We start from the raw sequence: 21,482 nt of genomic DNA, 5'->3' as shown, positions 1-21,482 counted from the left end.
TGCAAATAATTTTCCATATACAGTACATTTTATGTTACGAATACTGATAAGAAACTAGCTCAAATTAAATACAGACATTTATTTGTTTCAATAACATAATTGTAAAGCAAATTGCTTGTCGATTGTCTACTGGGGCAGCGACGTAAAGTGTGTGTAAGTGAGTGAGTGAGGCTATGCCTCTCTTCAACTTCAACGGGAAGTGGGAAGCGGAAAAGAGATAGCAGCACTGCACTTGAGTTGCATTTAAGCTGACAGACAGCAACAACAACTACAACTACAATTGTAAAGCAACTAAACTGAATGAACTGTCTGCGTGGGCAATTTAGTTGTTTTTTTATACCCTGAACCCATTTTCAATGGGAAATCAGGGTATAATGGTTTTGTTGAAATGTATGTAACAGGGAGAAGGAGGCGTGGCAGACCCCACAAAGTATATATATTCTTGATCACGGTGACGAGCTGAGTTGATTTGGCCCTGTCCGTCTGTCTGTCCGTCTGTCCGTCTGTCCGTCTGTCCGTCTGTCCGTATGTATGAACGCGTCGATTTCAGAAGATATAAGAGCTAGAGACTTCAAATTTTTTTTAAAATGTCCGTAATTACAGCGCGCATATCAAGTTTATCATTAAAAATCGATAACTCATCTCGATCTTTTTTTATCGATAAAAAACCTTATCGAAACCCAGTTATAAAATTATATCTTCTACACCTTTATTGCTAGAGTCTCCAAATTTTTAATTTATGCTTATATGCAATTTATACAATTTCGGTTTTTGTTAAAATTTACCCCCCACCTCTAAATTCACCCCCTCACCCTCACTTTTGTAAAAAGCGTATTTCAAATACTAGAGACTTGTGCTTTGGCAATTACATACATATTCATGTTATAATCATAATCTAAAAGTTTCATGAAGATCGTACGTCCATAAAAAAAGTTATTAAACAATTAAGTTCTCATAGTAAGCGCACACTGCAGCCCATGCGTGTTTATGCGTGGTTGCTTGTATGTGTATGTGTGTGTGTATGTGTGTGTGTGTATGCGTTTGTGTCTGTATGCGTTTGTGTCTGTATGCGTGTGTGTGTGTGTGTGTGTCTGTATGCGTGTGTGTGTATGTATACCTGTGTGTGCGTACGTGCGTGTGTGTGTGTGTGTGTGCGTGTTTCTTGTGTAAGCTGAAAGTCGCGAAAAAGTATTGAAATATCTATTGCTCCAAGGGTTCAGGGGATCTCGTAGTCGAGCAGTCTCGACTAGAGCTTTCTTACTTGTTTGCTTTTTGTTGTTGTTGTTGTTGCCGTCGCTCTCTTTGGCAAATGAATGAACAATTTATGCGTGTGACGCATTTGTGCTCTCAAAGTCAAAGCCAAAATGAAAAAACAAAAACAAATTATAAATCTTCAAAGCATTTTAGTCCAGTGTTGTTGCTTTCGTTGTTTTTCTTTGCTGTTTTTGTTTTATTTTGGCAATAATAGGAAGACGACCCAGGAAGCTGCACGCACAACCCAGGCAAGCAGGCAGACAGGCTGGGGGGGCAGCAGGGGGCGTTGCCTTAGCCAAGTAGTTGGCAGATAAAAGCCGCTATAAAAACTGTCAAATAAACATCAAAGCGGATGCGCAACGCTTGACATGCTAAAATATGCTTTATAGTCAAGCATAGCTATGTGGGTAATCTCTGTACATACATATATACATATATGTATATATATATATATGTGTGTGTATGTTTGCGTGAGGCCATGTTAATGTTTGTCGGGTGATAGCGGAGGTACCTAGCAGAGAGGAGCAGCATGCGGGAGGCGGGAGTAATGTGCTATGTTTATATGTGGGGCGTTGCCAATGCTAAAGTAATAGCACATGGCATAACAGAACATATAAAAACATTGATGGCTGCGAATGATAAAGAGCAACTCAGTTGGCCCAGTCTCTCAGTCTCCCCAGTGAGTGGCAGAGGCGTAGCTTGAAAAATGCAAAAGGTACTTACAGATGCAGACTTTAAGAGGGAACTAATATTCCGCATGGCTATACAGACAATATGTATATATATATATATGCCTATATAATATATATATGTTTTGTCTTTGTAATGCTTGTCACATATTCCCTAAATGAATTTCAATTTCACACTTCCACATGACAAAAGAAGCCCGTGTCAAACCCTCTGCTCAAGCGCCGCTGCCCGCGGCATTTGCTCTAGCTCAGAAAACAAAGCAGAGCCAGAGATAGAGAGTGGGAGAAAGGGAGGGAGGTTGGTGGAGAGAGATAGCTAGGGAGTGGGGAACGACTCCTGCTACGACTGCCCCTCCTACAGTTGGCAGCTCCTTTGGCACATTAGAAAACGTGACAAAAATTTCATATTGATGTCTTCTTTTTTGTTTTTTTGATGATGCTGCTAAAGGCAATACATAAAATTTTCACACACACACAACAGACAAAAAAAGAAAAAGAAAAAAATGTGTGAATTAGGCGCAAAAGTTGAAAGCAGCGTATAATTCTGTTGTAGCTGCGCGTCTATATATTTTATTATAGCGCTCCGAATGCTTTTGAAGTGTCGGCAAAGAATGTGTGGGCATAACACCTACCCACACACACACACGCACACAGTGTTAGTAGGGGCAGTGGGTGGCTGGGTGGGTTGCTTGGCTGGCTTCTATATATACATATTAAGTATACGTATGTATATGGTTAGCAAAAAAAAAAAAGAAAACAATTTTTGGAGTGCATATGTCAGAGCAGCCTCAGAGACAACTTCCGACACATTTGTAGAATGTGCAACAACAAACGACACGCTTCCAGCTCATAATTTGTATAGAGGAGTTTTACGACTCTGCGACGAATGCGGACAGATATTACGCTCACCTTCTTACAAGCACACACCTTACAAACACATATATACACATATGCGATATATGTATGTGTGTGTGACAACATTTTTACACTCTTCTTTTTTTGTTTTTGTTGCTTACTGAATTATTTATACAAATTTGTATATTTTTATCTGTTAGGCGGCATTGCAGGTGGCCATCAAGAGATGCGAGCATTTGTAATAATAGCAGAGCATAAAACTTGAGATGTTTCCGCCTGCTGCCTCCTCAGCTTTGTGTCGAGGTGGCTCGACTTGGCTCGAGTTTCAGTTTTGACTTTAGTCCGCGCGCGCGCTCTCTTCTGGCCAACTTTTGAGTTGGCCATAAAAGGGCCAAGAGACAACGCCGCAACAACAATAAAAGAAGCAGCAACAAAAACAAAAAAAAACACAGCACAATAATTTAGGTAACTGCCTAGGCAAACGTATGTTTAACTATATGAATATATCTATACGATACTCACAGAAGGCTCATATGCGAGGGTCACGCGATGGGTTAGGCTAAACACAATTGGGTTTTTGTAATGGAAGCAATTATGTGTATATAAAAATATAAAATGCTTTATGAATATAAATAGCATGCGAAAAGTGGATTGTTTGATTGATTTGTATGGAATTTGGCATATAATAATAATATGGAATTTGCTTACCTAATAAACATATATTTATTACGAGCATTGATTGTATTCACAATCATAAAATACATAGAAATTGATTATATAAAATATGAGGAAATAGTATTAAATGTAATTTGTTATGCCTAATACATTCATTATTATGAATTACATGCGAGGGTCTGGCGAGAGGTTGCCATACATAGGGGCACATTCCGTAAAGTCTAGAGTTAAATATACTTCAGGAAATATGATATGTGATATTGATACAATTAATTGTTACTCGTATTAAATTGACATACGAGGGTCATATGACATGGGAATTAATTTATAATATTATCGAAATCTACTATTAATAATAATTTATATATAAAATAAAATAAAAATGGCAATTTATCAAAAAAAAAAAAAAAAAAAAAAAAAAAAAAATCATAAGTTATGAATATATTAAAATAAAAATAAATACCTATAATAATAATACAAATGTAAAATTATTATAATATTTATTTTTCACATTAACACATAAATATACAATAAAAATATATATTTAAATTTATAAAAATTCAACAAATCTCTCATAGTCGGGCCTTTGAAACTTGATATTTGTTTGCCTGTCCCAATGACTGACACGCCAAATTAATTATAAATTTAAACAAATTTATACATCAATCAATTGTTGGCCTTAGTCATTTCTTCAATTCACCCTCGCAGCATCTTTTGCCCAGACACGCCCATGCGTACATACATATATACACATATTTCTACATATCTTATCAATTGTCGCTTGGCTGTCTAAGATGTTGCTGCTGTTGTTGTTGTTGTTGCTGTTGTCAGTGATATAAAGTACATGCATATTTACACAATTCGTCGCAGCTTCTACGCTTTAGCAATCAAATTACAAAAGCAGCAGCAGAAAAAAAAGCAAAACAAAATAGAACTAGAACAGTGTTTGATTGACATTTGATTGACAAAATGCCTGACGAACTGATAAAATGCCAAAACATTGAGACGGCGCCAAGCAAAAATAGTAAAATGAGAAGCGCAAAAAAAATGAAAAGGCGACAACAACAACAAAAATTTGCTTAGGCTAGAGTAACAAAGGCCTTAGAGTTAATGACTGACAGCAGCAGCAACAATAGCAGCAGCAGTAATAACAGCAACAGCAGCAACAACAGCAAAGACAGCAACAACAGCAACAGCAGCAACTGCCCTCAGCAACATAAATACATCTGTCCATTGGCTTCAATATGGCAAAGCAAAAAGCCAAGCATAGCAGCAGCAACAACAAAGAGCAATTACAACAACCTTCACTCATTATGCCGCTCATTCATTTTTATTGTTGTTGCTGTTGTTGTTGTTGTTGTTGCGGCAAGTTTAAGCGCGCTGTTTGTAATTAATTTCCGTTTGTGTTTAGCCGCAACAAACTTTGGCGCAAAAACTTAAATAAACCGCAGCAGGAGAGACCCCAAAAGCCGCTATTCAGCCAGCCCAAGCAACACACACACACAGACACAGACAGCCAATGCAATCATATAGAAAGAACAACGAGAAAATCTGCTTCAATCATCGAATCGAAGCGTTTCATACACTAACGAAAGGTGCATAAATAATAATAGTGTTTATTTTTATATAACATATATTCATGTTTATGGATATATTAGTGCTGCATTACACAAAATAATAGAATATAATAATATTTCTATATAATAATATATAATAATATTTCTAGAAATATATCAGTAAATATTTAATTCCAATTCCAAGCATTTCAAGCCTCTCTCCATGCAATATCCAATACAACAACCACCTTGTGCTTAGTCAAGTTTCCCACCCAAGTCAGTTCGTTCAATTGCCTCACTTGAGAAAAGCTGATCAGCGCATTTATTTGTACTCATCTCTTTTAGTTTCGCCAAACACACTTATTTAGCCCAACGACCCTTTTTCATAAATTTGTGGGTCGATATGGAAAAAGAAACACACACACACACACATAGACACAAGCAATACACGGATAGTATGTACATTTTATATGGCCAGCAAACCCGTTTCGAAACACGTTGTGCGGCGAGATGAAGGCCTCCGTGAGCGACACGCGCTGAGCCCAAACAGAGCTGAGCTTGCTGTGCCGTGGAGAGCTTCGAGCGTCGAGCGTCGAGCATCGGCGGTTAGGGATTGTGTATACTATATCATATGAAAGGCACGCTCGATCTGGCCGACAGCCAACGTCGGCGATGTCGATGTCGGCATTTGTTTCACTTGATTTGTAACATTAACATTAAAGCAAACTTTACAAAATGCCGACACAGACAACAGCGACGCCGCGGCGTCGGTTCAAGTCTTGGCTAAAATGCATGCAAGCCAAGCTCCTCTCGCTGGCTAACGCTATCTCTCTCTCTCTCACTCAACTGCAATTCGTTGGCATATTTAATGGTACCCTTGGGGGAACGCAGACGTCGCAACATGGATGACGCGTGACGACGCGACGTCGACGTCGCTGTCGCCGTGAACTTCATACGCTGATAAGAACATTGACGCCAGCGACGGTGCGGCGCGTTGATGACGGCGAATTCGTCGTGTAACTGTTTTCCCATCGATTATCGGCGTTTAATTAAACCTGCCCCATTCCGCGGTGGGGCGATAATTGCTACCGGTATTTAGCAAGCGTCTCAGATAGCGCAGCAGGCAAAAAATAAAAACAAAAAATTATAGGAAAAAAAAAAAAAAAAAAAAAACGAAATATGGTAAGAAATATACGAGGCAGATTTCTTTGGCTGATAGTGAAATATTTTTGTGTGCGCCTTTTGATTTTTGCCGGCCTCTGCGCCTGGCCAATTTGTGGTTGTAAATTATCAAGTGGGCCAGGCAAAAAGAAACGAATGCCAAACAAACAAACAGAAAACAACTGAAAAGCAATATAATAAAAAAATCATAAAGGAAACACTTGATTCAAGTTTATTGTGAGCAAATGCTCTATCAAACTCTACAGTTCGATCGGATAGCTATCAAGTGATCAGTTTAATAATCGCTGGCTGATCAACTACTAAAAAATGTTCTGCAAACATCAGTTATTACTAGAGCTAGAGCTAGTAGGATAGAGGGAAGAGATAGAAATTAACTCTTAAAGATTTTTTTTTAATAATTAATTTTTTTATAAATTTAATGTTTCCTTCTATAATAATAAACTTTTAAAAATTATCACCAAATTTCACTCAATGCGCTTGAAATTTCTTTACATTAACAGTAAACTCACATTTTATTCAAACTCTGATTTCGAATTTGAATGGAACTTATGATAGAAATTATTAATACATAAAACGCAACCGAAAGCATTTGAACAATTTAATCAATTTGAAATCAATTTAATCGGCATTTAAATCTTTTGCATAATATTTTAAAAGCAGTATCATATATCGCAGCTATTTAGCGCTGATTAATCAGATACCGTCCGATATATGTATAGCTGTAAATTAGCTCGATTTAATGGCCATATAAATAAGTCTTAAATATTTATAAAACGTGAGCAATGCAGCCAGCGCGATTGGCCCAATGTGTGCACAAAGCAAACGCCACCTGTTTTATATTGAATTTCATGTTAATTTTTTGGCGTCGTGTTTTTTTTTTTTCCTCTGTTTTGTTTTATTACAACGATTTATAATATTTAACGAAATTATGCGCATTTTTGATTTGCACTATAAAAACCAAAGGTAAGCGCCACAAAGAGAGAGAGAAAAAAAATGATATGAAATGAAACGAAGAAAAAAACACACGCCAATTAATTATGCAAATCCTCGCTTTTGAAAACTAATCTACAGCATCTTGAGAAAGCTTTTGTCTGTTTTTCACATTTGATAAGAAAATATGTTAATGAAAGCTTGCCCAATAGAAAATCTCTATGGCTTTAATTATGCTGAGCGCTAAGATACATTACTCATACGCCACGTACGCCGCAACCGAAACTTTTTGATAGATAAGCCTCGAGCCGTGACGTTCATTTATCATACAAAATTCATGAGGCCGCTCAACATAAGCCTCAACGACTTCCCCATAGCCCCTGAGACGACCTGCAGCTATTAGGCAACGTGCGTGTTGCGACCGTCTAATGGTCTCGAGTGCTGGAGCGACGGCCGTATAGCCCATAGGCTCTCTGTTCATTTTCATTTGTTGGCTTTTCAGCATTTGCGTAATGTATAAATTCAATTCAATTCATTGGCCATGGCTAGAGATATAACAAACTACTTGACTGACGAACTGTAGTACATGTGCTTGGTGATTCATTTGGTGACGCCAAGGAAATGAAGTTGTGAATATTGATTCATATTGATTGAAATCTAGCTAAATTGAAATTCTTAGGCAAATACTTAAAGAGAGCAAACGAAATATAATATTATATTATATTATTCATTCACAATATAGATAAAACTAAAAATATAATTTTAATTTAACTTACAAATGAAAAGCTGGCCCAATGTGTGGAAGTATAGTGATATATTGCAAAAGCTCAGTCAAATATATCAAGCTAATAACTCTAAAAATATCAGCTAATATATAAATATGTTTAATAAAATATAGCTTAACTAAATAAATCACGAAATGAGTTGGAATTATAGGTGGAAATGGAAAACTTTGATATAAATTGTTTAGTGTAAAAGTCAAAGTTTATTAATGATTTTTGTAATATTGTTATTATTTATATAGTTTGTAGAATATGGAGAAATCCTAGGATTATTATCCTATGTTATATATCATGATATGATTTGACAGTATATGACAAAAGTATAAAATAATAGAAGACCAAGCTTCCCTCTTTGATTAGCTCCGTTAAAAAAATATGAAAGTTAATAAATTCATGCTTTATTAATTTATTAAAAATTTTAATTATATACCAAAAAAGATCTAAGATTCACCAGTCTCTCTCTTTTGCTTTATAGAGCATCTCGCATTGCTCTTGACTGTTCCCAATTTCCAATTCATTTTGCGCCTATAAGTACATACGATATGTATCTTTCAGAGTGGCTTAGGCCAAAGTTAATTTGCAAGGCGGCATGTTTCATATCGAAGGCAAAAAAAAAAAAAAAAAAGAATGCTTTCAAGATGACTCAACAACAACAGAGAATCGAGTGGTTGTTGCTGTTGTTGTTGGTGGTGCTGCTGTGGTCGAACCACTTGAGAGAAAAACATGTTCTTTTGGTTTATCTTGGCGCCACGATCGTTCGGCACCGGGCGCGGTATTTGCTCAAAAAACACAAAGGCGATAATTAAACGCAAAACAAAGCTGGTCGAGAATACAGAGAGTGAGTGGGGGAGAAAGAGAAAGAGAGAGAGAGAGAGAGACAGAGAGATAGAGTGAAACGGAAAGGAAGAGAGCTGCAGATATAGAGACAGAGACCAGAGACCAGAGACTTGAAAGAGCAGAGCCAGACACATCAAGTGGTCGGCCTTTAATTAGAAAAGGTGTAGAGCCCAACAAAGGCACACACACACACACACACACACGCATACACACAGTCAAAGATCTTGAGTCAAAGTTGGCTTTGCAAAGTGCATAAAAAATGACGACAGCTAATGAATGTCGGATGGAATCTGAATCCAGCTAAGACTACGTGCAGCAATTTATTAGACAGATGATGTGCCAACAAGGCAAACTTTTCAAAATGACTACAAACAAAATAAAATAATAATAATAATAAAAGCCCAAAAAAAAAAAAAAAAAAAAAAAGATATAAACTAAAGATAAAACTTCATAATTGTGGCTGTGTGGCCAAGAAAAACCAAAGTTGTTGTTGCTGCTGCAGTTGCGCTGGCTGTGAGTCGACGACTAGAGTCTCTAGCCATATCTCGCATGTAAGTGTTAATGAAGTTAAGTGTTTCTGACGCGAACGACCAACAAACAGCAACAACAACAACAACAACAACAACAATTAATGAGAAGTCGCATACCAAACAAAAACTAAAAAAAAAAAATAATAAAACAACAAAAAACTTCAACGAGGGCGAAACGCACAAAAATGTTCGAGCCACATGATTAAGATCAACAATAGCAAAAAAAAAAAAACAGGCAGAAGAAGAGGTATATACAGATATACATATATATCTATGTATGTATGTCTCTCGCATAGGCCAAAGACCAGGCCAGCGTTTATTATGTCTGGCAGTTAGCTCAAGGCAAACCAAACTCAAAACTCCGTGCCGTCGAGCCCATGCGAACTGCCAAAGTGAAACCGAAATCCAACTTAATTGAAAGCTGACTGATTTCCATGGAAAACGGCGACAGGTTAAGCTGAAAAATAATCACTTTAAGCAAATAGCACTCGACAAAGGCTAATTAGAAAAGGATAATCAGCTCTGAATAGCCAGAGTCAGGTTTAGGCAGTTAGAAGAATGATCATGTGCGTCGAACTAAGAGGTATGAGACGAGATGTATAGAGTTAGGCAGGCAGACGAGCTGGATTCAATTGTCTCGGCTGTTGACTCTTCCCAAGAATATTTATGCTTTATGTGCTCAGCAATGTTGCCTGCTGAATGTTTCATTTCCATTTCATTTCATCTCATTTTAAACTGCAATGCATTCAAGGTACAAAGAGCTTAACTCTTTGAGCTTGAATAAAAAAAAAAAATAATAATAATATTTATGTATATATAAATATTTCTTTAAATTAATAAACATATATTTATTTTATTTTCTAATTTTAAATAAATTATTTATTATATAAAAAATGTTTTCAAATATTTATAAGCCATAAAAAAAAAAAAAAAAATTAAATAAATAAATAAAACAAAAAAATAAATTAAAAAAAATAAAAAAATAAATTCAAATTTATATATATTTTTTTAAATATTTAAAACATATAAACTTAGCTAATTTTAAATAAAAATCTAGACAAAGGCAATTAAAAAAAAAAAGTACAAATAGAAATAAAACTGTTTATAAAAGTCTATCTAAATGACTGACGAATGGTTAATCTTAACCTTCCAGCTGATATCTTAAATTGCATTTCATAATGCAGTCAGATAACCCAGAATTCCATATTTTCCATTGTGTGTGTGTTGAAAGAGAACCAGGTCAGCCGCTGCTCGGCTAAACAATGAAGTCTACTTAGTCGACTCCATGGCAAATCTCACTCGCACTTGGCGGGCAACAAAGCAAGCCGAACAACTCATTTTGCACAGCACTTTGGCTAATTGTCTTCAATTGTCGTGGCGAGACGAGGCGAGACGGGTTGAGTCGAGTTGGGTTGAATTGTGGAAATGACAAAGCAACTAGCTGGGGACTCCTTTTACATAATGCTTATGCAATTAAAAAGCGTGTCCTGGTGCAGAGCGAAAAAAAAAAATGAGAAATTGGGTCAGCTTAGCGAGAGCTGCAGCAAAAAATGAAAATCGTGTGCTACTTAATTAATTAAAAGGGCTAACAAAAGGATGGCAGCAAAAGAAAAGCAAAAAGCAGAGCTGGGCTTAAGTTTTTGGTATGCGCGGCTTATGCGGCGTATGAGTAATGAAATGAGAGGGAGAGCGAGCTCAGGGAGCTGAAGGGAACTTCGGCCAGCTGTGGCATTTTCAATTAACTAAAAATATACTCAACAGAGATGACGACGCCACAGAGACTACAACACTTTACAGTTGACGACGTCATTAATTAGGAATGCTCGAGAGGCGGCGCAGTCGCCTTTCAAGTGTTTTGTCTGGCGCTTTGTGTTGGCGTTGAGGCATAAAAGTTTATTTTATTTCTCATTTCATTTCATTTCATTTATATTTTTTCTTTGCTTCTTTTGTTGTCGCGTAATGCGTTCTTGTGCAAATTGCAAATTGCAAATAAATTGCAAGCAGCCGCAGCAGACAAAGTCAAAGGCAAAATGTGCCGCCAAAAGAAGAAAGGCAAATGCCAAGGGACGGGGGGGTTGGGGCAACAACATTAATGCTGGCAGCGACATCAATTTCATGGCACTTTGCATTTTAATTAAAATGGCATCTATAACTCACACTCTGTCCCACACTCTTGCTCTAATTCTTACAGTTCAGGAATGCACCACAGACTCGGAGGAGCTGATGTACCATCAGGTGCGCGCCTCATCCTCATGCAGTGCACCGCCCGATTTGTTGTTGGTCAGCGAACGTGACAATAATATACAACTTCGATCGCCTGTGGTTAATATAATCACCACGCCCCCGGGCAATGCATCAAACGTCGCAGTCGCAGTCAAGCAACAGCAGCAGCAGCAGCAGCAACAACCACTCCTGCCGCATCAGCATCAGCAGCAGCAGCAACATCATCATCATGTGACCCGGCAACAGCAGGAGATGAGCAGCAGTGGCAGCCATAGCAAACACTTGCGCATCAGCAGCGCCAATGGCAAGCATAACAAGTATGTAAATATGCCACAACAGCTGGAGGAGGATGTGGTCGATGCAGCCGCAGCCGCAGCAGCAGCGGCAATGCCCCTGCCACATGCAACACATCCGCAATATTCGCGACATTTGCATCATCACAGCAAGGAGGAGCGCATACGCTTGGAGGTGAGTTCGAAGATAGTTTGATTGAGAATTTCCCAATGGAAATTCCACTTGAAATGAAATTTCATAAGTTTCAAAAGGGGTTTCGAGTAAATATGTAAATATGCCATTAAAAGTGGAGAGTTAGTTAAATCAAATTAAATAAAAAAATAATAAACTTTTATTATAATATAAAAATAATAAATTTTTTATTAACAATAAATTAATGAATATAAATTAAAAATATATTATATTTGAAAAAAATATATTATATATATAAAAAAAAAATAATAATAATTATAAATATATATTTATTTTTATTAATATAATTTTTTTTACTTCAGTAAAATCAGAAGAAAAAGTTTTAATTATTTAATTAAAAAATATCAATAAATGTTTTTATTAATTTATTTAATTTTTTTAATTTAAAGCGCTACTAAGAAATATATAAAAAAAAATAGTTAAAATTTTTTAACTTGAAAATAGTTAATTCATAATTAGTTTTCTAGCACTTCAAATATATGTATATAACGAATTTTTCATATCGTTGGCAATGTTTCTAAGCTCAAGAGTTGGCAACGCTGAATATCTCTTAGCCTACATCTTCTCACAGTCAAGGGAACGAACTGGGAATGAAACATGTAAACATAAGAGAATTCAAATGTTTGGCTTAACCAATCGCTGACTGAACTTAATAAATACTTTATGTATAATTTTAATAGACGTATCATATATTCATATTCCATATGCGCCAGATTGCAGTTCAGCTAATAATTTACATTTTCATGCTGTTTACAAAACTAGCAAGTCCCATAAAACAAACAATTTTATGCGCAAAACACTCATTTCGTACGTAAATGGAGTTTCAATTTCAAATGCCAATTATTAAAATCGAAAGTTTATCTATGCATAATTCAATTTACAACATGCACAGCAAATAGAATTTCGATTCGCCTAGGCTTTACCGATTTGCGATTGCCTTTGTTGACTGAAAAGCATATAAATTAAATGATGTTTGGTTTTCCATTCTCTAATGGACCCCCAGCTAACTGAAAATGTGCTGCTACGTCTTCTGCTTATTTTTCCTTAGCTGCTGGTCAAGTTTAATCAACTCAGTTTTGGTTGCCATATTTCACAGTGCCCACTGTGCCGAACGCATAAACTCAACTTTTAAATGTGCTTTTAATTAAATTTCCATTGCTTTTCTATACAAACAAAAACAACAACAACGAGAGCAATTGCATTAGGCTGTTGCTTTCTCCATTAACACAATGTTGCTGGCAATTTTCAATTACCACCCACTGTAACAGGCATTCCCCTGTCTGTGGCCAAAAAAATATCAAAACATTAAAATTCAATAAAACCCATTAAAAGCGCAGAAAATACAAAAAAACAAAGAAACAAACACATACACAAACAAAACAAAAACAAAATGCAAAAACCAAAACAAAACACAGGCAGCAAACTCAAAGCGAAAGCACTTAAAGGCAATTAAAAATCTTCAAGCCAAGTAGCTAGAAATTATATTTATTTCCCGCTCTCGCCGCCGTCGCCGTCGTTGCGCCGCTCTCAGTTTCAAGTGGAAGTTGTTGGGTGGTGGGAGAACGAGTAAAAGAGAGTGAGAGAGAGAGAGCAGAGCAGGGAGCTTGGTGGTGTTGTCTTTGCCCAGCACTTTATCAATGGCAATGGCAAATGCGGAACGATGGAAGAGTGGGAGAGGGAGAGGCTGGCAGGCGGCACGTAGTCACAGTCGCTGTTGGTTCTGTTTCGGTTACATTTTGTTTCGTTTCGTTTCGTTTTTTTGTTTTGTTTTTTGTTTTTGTTTTGATTCCCGCTGCAGTTGGTGGCGCAGCGTGCGAGAAATTAAATATTTAGTCAAATTATGGCCACAATTTTCAAGTCTATTTGCAGACATTTTATGCCTTTTTGCTGCTGTTGTTGCTGTGGTAATTGTTCTGCGTGTTTTTGCGGCACACACACACACACAGAGCCATCGATGCATGCTCCAGCTGTGGCAGCAAAAAGTGCTGCATACTTTTTGGCTGGCGCTTTAAATTGCACTTTACTCGTGTCGTGCGCTGGGGCAACTGCTGCAGCGAGAGAGAGTTTAGTTTGCTCTTCTTATTTCACTTGATTTTATATGTTGACTCTTTAAACAAGTTAAGTATTGCACTCTATTAGCATTTTTAGCACTCGCTCAGCTGGCAATATTTGCGCATAGCTTCAAAGTTGTGGCGCTTGGCAAAGTTTTGGGAAAGTGCAGAGCTAAAGCAGCTCTCATAAATCGTGAGAAGCTCTTTCAACACGAATCTTTTAGGAGAGTTTTATGATTGCGCAACTAAAAGGATTTGATTTAACATAAAGCTCAAGCAAATATTCATTAAAAAATATCTTTATTCATATCAATCTTTTGTTCTCTTTCCCGTTTTATCTATTTCTATTTTGCTGCGAAATAGGAATTCACCTGCGACGTATCCGTTGAGGGTGGTAAATCGTCGCAGCCACTGCAATTTTCATTCACATTCTACGATCTGGATGGGCATCATGGCAAAATAACAAAGGACGACATTGTGGGCATTGTGTATACCATATACGAGTCCATTGGCAAGTCCGTGGTGGTGCCGCACTGTGGCAGCAAGACAATTAACGTGCGCCTCACCGTCAGTCCGGAAGGCAAATCGAAAACGCAGGCAGCTGCCGCAGCCGCCGCCGCCGCTGCTGCTGCGGCCTCCACATGCCACAACAACAACAATAGCAACACGAACAACAACAACAGCAGCAGCAGCAGCAAACTAAAGAAGCTGCCCACGGGTCTGGCGGCCATGTCGAAAACAGGAGCAGCAGGAGCAGCAGGAGCGGCAGGAGCGAATGGCGTGGCACTAACGACATCCGGCGGCGCACGCCGCCAGCATCGTCATCGACCACGCAAACTGATTAAGTCCGATGACGAGGACGATGACAGCAATAGCGACAAGGAGAAGGAGCTGGCAGCTGCTGCGCTCGAGCAGCACCAGCCCAGTGGCAGTGGCAGCGGCAAGCCGTCAAAGTCCAGATACCAGAGGAACAATACTAAATTGGAGCCATGCTGCAGCGGACAGGCACAATCACAGTCGCAGTCACAGTCGCAGTCACAGTCTCTGTCGCAGTCGCAGTCGCAGTCGGAGCAGCACACGCCGGACAATGGGCACAGCAATACCTGCGAGAATATGCTGAATCTCAAATGCTGCAGCATTGCCAACAAGGAAGCAGCCGTCGATGTCCTCGACCACTGTCCACAGCGGGCACAGCGACATCAGCACCACAGCAACAGCAACAGCCACCACAGCCATAGCCACAGTCAGGATGTCTACATGAAGCAGGCCACACAGCGCGTCAAAATGTTGCGAAAAGCGCGAAAACAAAAGGTAAGCGACAGTTGGGCAGTTGCAAATCACATTTAGCTGTAAGCCAAAACTGTGAGCCTAGACTTGAGATTGGAGACATAAGAGTAGGATAATCAACAGGTGTTCCCAAGGCGAATAGAAGTGGAGTCAAAAATTAAATATTATAAGCAAAACCATTAAATAATGTAAAATATATATGCCTATAATACCGTAGAATTAAGCCTAGGAAAGAGAGAGAGAGAGAGAGAGAGAGAGAGAGAGAGGATGAAGAGACAGACAGAGAGGGATAGTTGAAGGGAAATGGAAATAGAAAGAGGCAGAGATAGTTGAATAGAAAAAACAGACTTGAAGAGTATTAGAGATAGAGAGAAAGCCAAATAATAAAGATAGAGAGGGAGTTGACGAGGAATAGAGAGAGAAATATTTAAAAGGGAGTGAGAGAGTTGAAGAGAAAGAAAAGAAAGAGATAAAGAATGAATGATATATAGACAGAGAGATATAGAGAGAAGCAACAAGAAAGAGAGAGAGAGAGAGAGTTAGAGACACAAAACGAGAAAAAAAGCATAGGGAGCAAGAGCTAATGAGAGGGGGAGAGAGATTGAGATAGAAATATATTGACAGATAGAGAGAGAGAGTTAAATAAAGAAAGGGAAAGGGAGAGCGATACATTTATGCAGAAGAGAACATGCTAAGTATGGGTTAGCTAGAGCAGCAGCTCTGATAGTAATATTGCTCACAATATTTTTATACCCTGAACCCATTGAAAATGGGAAATCAGGTTATAATGGTTTTGTTAAAAGTATGTAACAGGCAGAAGGAGGCGTGGCAGACCCCACAAAGTATATATATTCTTGATCAGCGCGACGAGCTTAGTCGATTTGGCCCTGTCCGTCCGTCTGTCCGTCCGTCCGTCCGTATGTATGAACGCGTCGATCTCAGAAGATATAAGAGCTAGAGACTTGAAATTTTTTTTCCTAGGTCCGTGAATATCACGCGCATATCAAGTTTTTCTTTATATATCGATAATTACTCCCGATATTTTATTATCGATTAAAAACCTTATCTAAAGCTAGTTATTTAATTATATCTCCTACACCTTTAAAGCTAGAGCTTCCAAATTTTTAATGTAGACTTATATGAATTTTATATAATTTCGATTTTTGTTGTATTTTACCCCCCACACTTATATCCACCCCCTTACCCTCACCTTTGTAAAAGGCGTATTTCAAGTACTAGAGACGTGTGCTTTGGAATGTACATACATTTGTAGTCATATCTACGCTCTAAGAGTTTCATTAAGATTGTACGTCTAGAAATTAAATTATTCAACAAATAAATTCTTATAATGTTGCCCACACTACAGCGCAGCACAAGCGCAGTCGCTGCTTACTGCGCAGTTAGCAGAGCGCGTTTTAATACGTGCGTGTGTATGTTTCGAAAAGAAGTGCAGACTGATTAGAATATCAGCTTAGAGGGTTCAGGGTATCTCCTAGTCGAGCAGTCTCGACTAGAGCTTTCTTACTTGTTTTATTATATATTGTATATTGTAAAATATTTAATAAATTATTCGGTGTACGCACATACCTAGATAGCTTGGCCTATAAAATAGTTTGTAACTTTTCGGCAGAGCAACAAAAGCTAGCCGAAAGCCATTTAAAGTTGTGCTTCAGTTGAATTCATTTTAAATTTAATCATTTGTATTATTTAAAATATTTGATTTGATTTGCTTGATTATAATTTGTTTGTACTTTGTTCTTTTCGTTTTTGGTTGACTCGCTCATTACCTCGCATCACTTCGCTACTCGTGTAAACGCGCCATCCCAGTATCAGGATCACTGCCTTGAAACGCGTCAGCGCAGCCTCTCCGTGGGCAACGACACCTGCTGGCAGAATCGCCATCTGCAGCCTCAGTCGCAGTCGCAGTCGCAGTCGCAGCAGCCGCAGCAGCATCTGAGCGGCGGCCAGGCACAGAAGAGCGGCTCTTCGTCGCCGCCGTTGGGCGAGCCGCCGATGCTCGATGGTGTGCAACTGCGTCAGCCACGCCCACAGTCGCTGCTCGCCCAACAGCAGCGGAAATCGGCCGAGTGCTGGAAATCGGCGCTGAACCGCAACGATTTGATTAGCATCATCAGGGAGAGCATGGAAAAAAATCGCTTGTGTTTTCAGCTAAATGGGTAAGAGAAAGTGAGGCTCAAGCTAGATAATATAAATGCAAAAATCTAGAAGCTAAGATTCAGATACAAACGATTGTATACTCCAGAAAATACAGAATATATACTAAAAAAGAAAGAGGAACTTAAAAAATACTAAAGATGAAAAATGCAGATCCCAAGAAAACAAAAAAGAACATAGAGTAGGTGGAGATTATACAAAATTATGTAAAGAAATGCTGTGGAATAGACTAATGTCTAGAAAAAAAAAAAAAAAAAATAACGAGGAAATAATATAAGAAAAAATAAAAATAAATGAAATTAAAAGAAAATAAAGAATTAAAAAATAAATAAGAAAAAAGTAAATAATGAAAAAAAGAAAAATAAAATAATACAAAATAAATAATAAAAAAATAAAATAAAATAAAAATAAAAATAAAAAAAATTAATAATAAATAGTAAAAAAAATAAATAAATTATAAAAAATAAAAATAAAACAATGAATTAAAAGATAAAAATTATATGGTTGATATATGATTTGAGAATGCAAATAAATGGTTACTACTTCAGATCTAAACAAAATGTAGAGATATTTTAGATAAATATATTATGTAAAAGAGTTATAATTTGATTGGTGAATATAATAGATGGTTGCGCTAGAAGTTCACTAGTTGGGTTTTTCACAAAGATAAAACAGCTAATTAATAATCGAAGTAAATTTACTTTCATCAAGGAGAAAGTAAATAAATTCCAAGCGACGATTTTATTTATTAAATCCAATTTCTTGATTTTATTAAATTTAATTTCCTAATTTATATATAACTTTTTTTGCAATTATTCCAATGGAAATTTTCTGCAAAAAGTATTTAAATAAAACTTGAGCTTGCCAAAAAATAATTACAATTCGCTAAAAGTCAACGACTTCTTGTCGTAAAAAGGCTAAAATAGTAGCTAGCAATAGCAGTTAATATAAAACCCAAGGCTAATCCAATTCCTTTTCCCCCTTTTCTTCTTAATTTTATAGAAAACCCCAAGCCAATGTGAGTCCCATACGGCAACCGGCAGCACAACAACAACAACAACAACAGCAACAGCAACGCCAACGCTGCAATACCGGATCGAAAATCCCGACACTAATTGCGAATCACAGTCCACAGTCCGGTCCATCGCCGCTCAGCTGCAGTCCGCCCACACAGTCGCCGGTGCCGCATCATATAGAGGGCGGGCACGATACGGCCAACAGCAGTGTCTATCATCCGCAGCCGCATATACCCATCTACCATCAGCAGCTGGCCATTAATCCGGCCGTGGTGGCGGCACAGCACAGTCACAACAGCGCCCACAACAAGCTGAATCTGTGCGGCTACGATTCGTTTCTGCATGCCACCATTTGTGGCGGCGGCGCCGCCCACTCGCCACCAGCCACGCCCAGCAATGTGGCCACCGTGCAGCCCATACCGAAGAAGAGCAGCAAACAGCAGCAACATCAGCAGCAGCAGCAACATCAGCAGCAGCAGCAGCAGCAGCAGCGCAGCAGCAAGGATTACAAAAACTATGGCAATCTAATCTATGCTAAGCTCAGCGAGCAGCTGCAGCAAAAGGAGCGCGAGCAGCGACGCCAGCAGCGACACAAACAGCAACAGCAGCAGCAGCAGCAGCAACTGCAGCTGCAATCAAAGTCATCAGCCATACGAGAAACAACACGTCCCATGGCCACCTCCAGCTCCAGTTCGGCTGGCTCGAAGATCTATGGCGATGCGCTTGAGTGTGCCCATTTGCTGGCCAGCGAGGAGGAGGAGCCCGCCAGTCCCATGCTGACGAGCACGCCCAGCAAAGTGGTCTCCACGGACACGCTGATCGACCTGAACGACGAGGTGGGCGAGGCGGTGGCCGAGGCAGTCACGGCCAAGGATCTGGAGGAGCCGTCCGCGCAGCTGGCGGCAGATGTTGATCTGGACACTAGTGCGTCCAGCTCCATGATACATCGCTATGTGCACGAGCACATACATCATCACTATCATCACTTCAAGGAGCAGAACGATATCTAATCCAATGTTGCTTAAGCGCCGCGATTTTTTTTTTTTAATTTTTCTCTCTTTTTTATTTTTTTTGTTTAATTTTTAATGTAGCGCAATTTGTAATTTATTGATATTATTTGTACGATAAAGTTGCATTATATATAACGTATATATAGTATATCTAGTTATAGATATATAGACAGAAAACTGAATCTGAATTCCAAGTCCTTGAATGTAGAATTCTCTCTCTCTAGCTGAAGATTAAGATTTTTGCGCCTTTGCCTTAGCAGCAGCATTTAGTAGCCATCGATTGCTTCGCTTATGCACCACAGCCTAGCAACATATCATTGCTGTACTATAAACAACAACAACAACTACAACAACCATAAAATATTAATTAAACAAAAGCAAAACACAACTAATTAATTGTTTAGAGCAAATTATTGAAATATGAATATTGAAAAGAAAAAAAGAACTACATATATTTGTTGTCTATATTATATGAAAGGAAAATGTTTTATTGCGCCCGCTTTTAAGTGTATAGAGTGCTAAAATTTGTCTATAACTATTATCATTATCATTATCATTATCATTATCATTACTATGATTATCAATTATTATTAAAATTAATATTATTTTGTAAAACCAATCAACAAACAAGACACAAGACATCAATGCAACCACAACAACAACAACAACAACAATTTACCATAAATGATAGTTCAATTAATGTTTATCATAATTATAATTAATTTTAATTTCCGTTGATTAATCCGATTTCATTTCAACAATCAACAACAAACAAAAAAGCACAACAACAACAACAACAATGCATTTAACTCTTATTTAAATAATAAAAAAAGACTGATTTCCAATTAAACAATACATTAATTAACTGCGTATAAATATATAAATATAAATATATATATAAATGTGTATATTTATACATATATATGCGCATTTATGCATATAGACAATTTATGAGAAATACTAAATAAATTATTGAATTGCTAAAATTGAAATGCAACAATTGAAGTTTTTATTGAAATGGAATATTGAATACTCGTATATGTATATTAGGGTGGCTCAAAATTGAAAGGTAATCAAATCATTTAAGAGTGAATTAACTATTCAGAGTATAAACTAAATATAATACTCCAGCTACTCACTCTCTAACTAGGAATTGTGCTCAACTCTAAGCTGAGTTAGTTTGGGTAGATGGGTCAAGTAGAGGAAAATGTGTATAATACTTATGTATATGCAGTCAGCTGGATCGTAGCTCTGAACGGAATTTTTGACTGCATTTCTTATTGCTCCGCTCTCTTGGTTGCCGCTCACCTTGCAATCGGGCATGGCTCAGCCTTAGCCTTCAAATTGAAGCACTTCTATACGATTTAAGTGCGTGCTATACTTTGGAGTTTTTATTACCATTTCATATGTCTCTTCGAACATCAAACCGGTAAAAACATGGCACATTTGATCTATTATGGCGCCTCCGTTGACGTTGATCTATAGTTTTGGTTAAATGGTTAAGAAATTAAATTCTATTTTGTATTAAAATTAGAGCTAATCACAGTAAATATATGGATGTCAGACAGAGTGTTATTGCATTTTTTTCTTTTCTTAAGAATTAAATATAATAAAGTCTAAAAAATTGGGTTAAAATGGAGTAGAATTTCGAAGTTAATAAGAAATATTTGGAAATATTTTCTAATACAATTTAAGCGACTCTTTCTATAAAAATTTAGGAGACATTTTCCATACACAAAAATGTATATCATTCAGTCTGACTTCTAGCAAATGTTTTTTCGTATAATTATCGTATAATTATAATTAGCTTTATTTTGGTGAACATCTTATTCTGTGTTCATAGCTTTATTAACATGTTTTAAATAGCTAATAATACAGTAAAACAAATAGAGCAATTATATTAGAGAGAGAGAGAGAGAGAGAGAGCATAACTGAGAGATAGAG

General features: G+C 37.5%; 1 protein-coding gene across 4 annotated transcripts in view; it reads left to right on the top strand.

The window, feature by feature from the left end:
• LOC6582752 (protein naked cuticle) overlaps positions 1–19,940 on the top strand; it is a 49,780-nt gene extending 29,840 nt beyond the window's left edge. Inside the window, exons 2-5 of one of the 4 annotated variants that reach the window (XM_002008407.4) lie at positions 11,482–11,981; positions 14,414–15,361; positions 17,165–17,514; positions 18,515–19,940. In XM_002008407.4, the coding sequence (XP_002008443.2) occupies positions 11,482–11,981; positions 14,414–15,361; positions 17,165–17,514; positions 18,515–19,538 (2,822 nt within the window). In that variant the 3' untranslated portion in view covers positions 19,539–19,940. Of the gene's footprint in view, positions 1–10,378; positions 11,982–14,413; positions 15,362–17,164; positions 17,515–18,514 lie in introns of those variants that run through there. The other 3 variants (XM_032731772.2, XM_015162578.3, XM_044009989.1) reach the window with 3 other exon arrangements.
• Positions 19,941–21,482: the final 1,542 nt, after the last annotated feature.

Source organism: Drosophila mojavensis, unplaced genomic scaffold (genome assembly GCF_018153725.1).
Source record: "Drosophila mojavensis isolate 15081-1352.22 unplaced genomic scaffold, ASM1815372v1 contig_74, whole genome shotgun sequence".
NCBI lineage: Eukaryota > Metazoa > Arthropoda > Insecta > Diptera > Drosophilidae > Drosophila > Drosophila mojavensis.
Note: the sequence above shows the minus strand (reverse complement) of the source record. Positions and strands in the feature narration are given on the sequence as shown.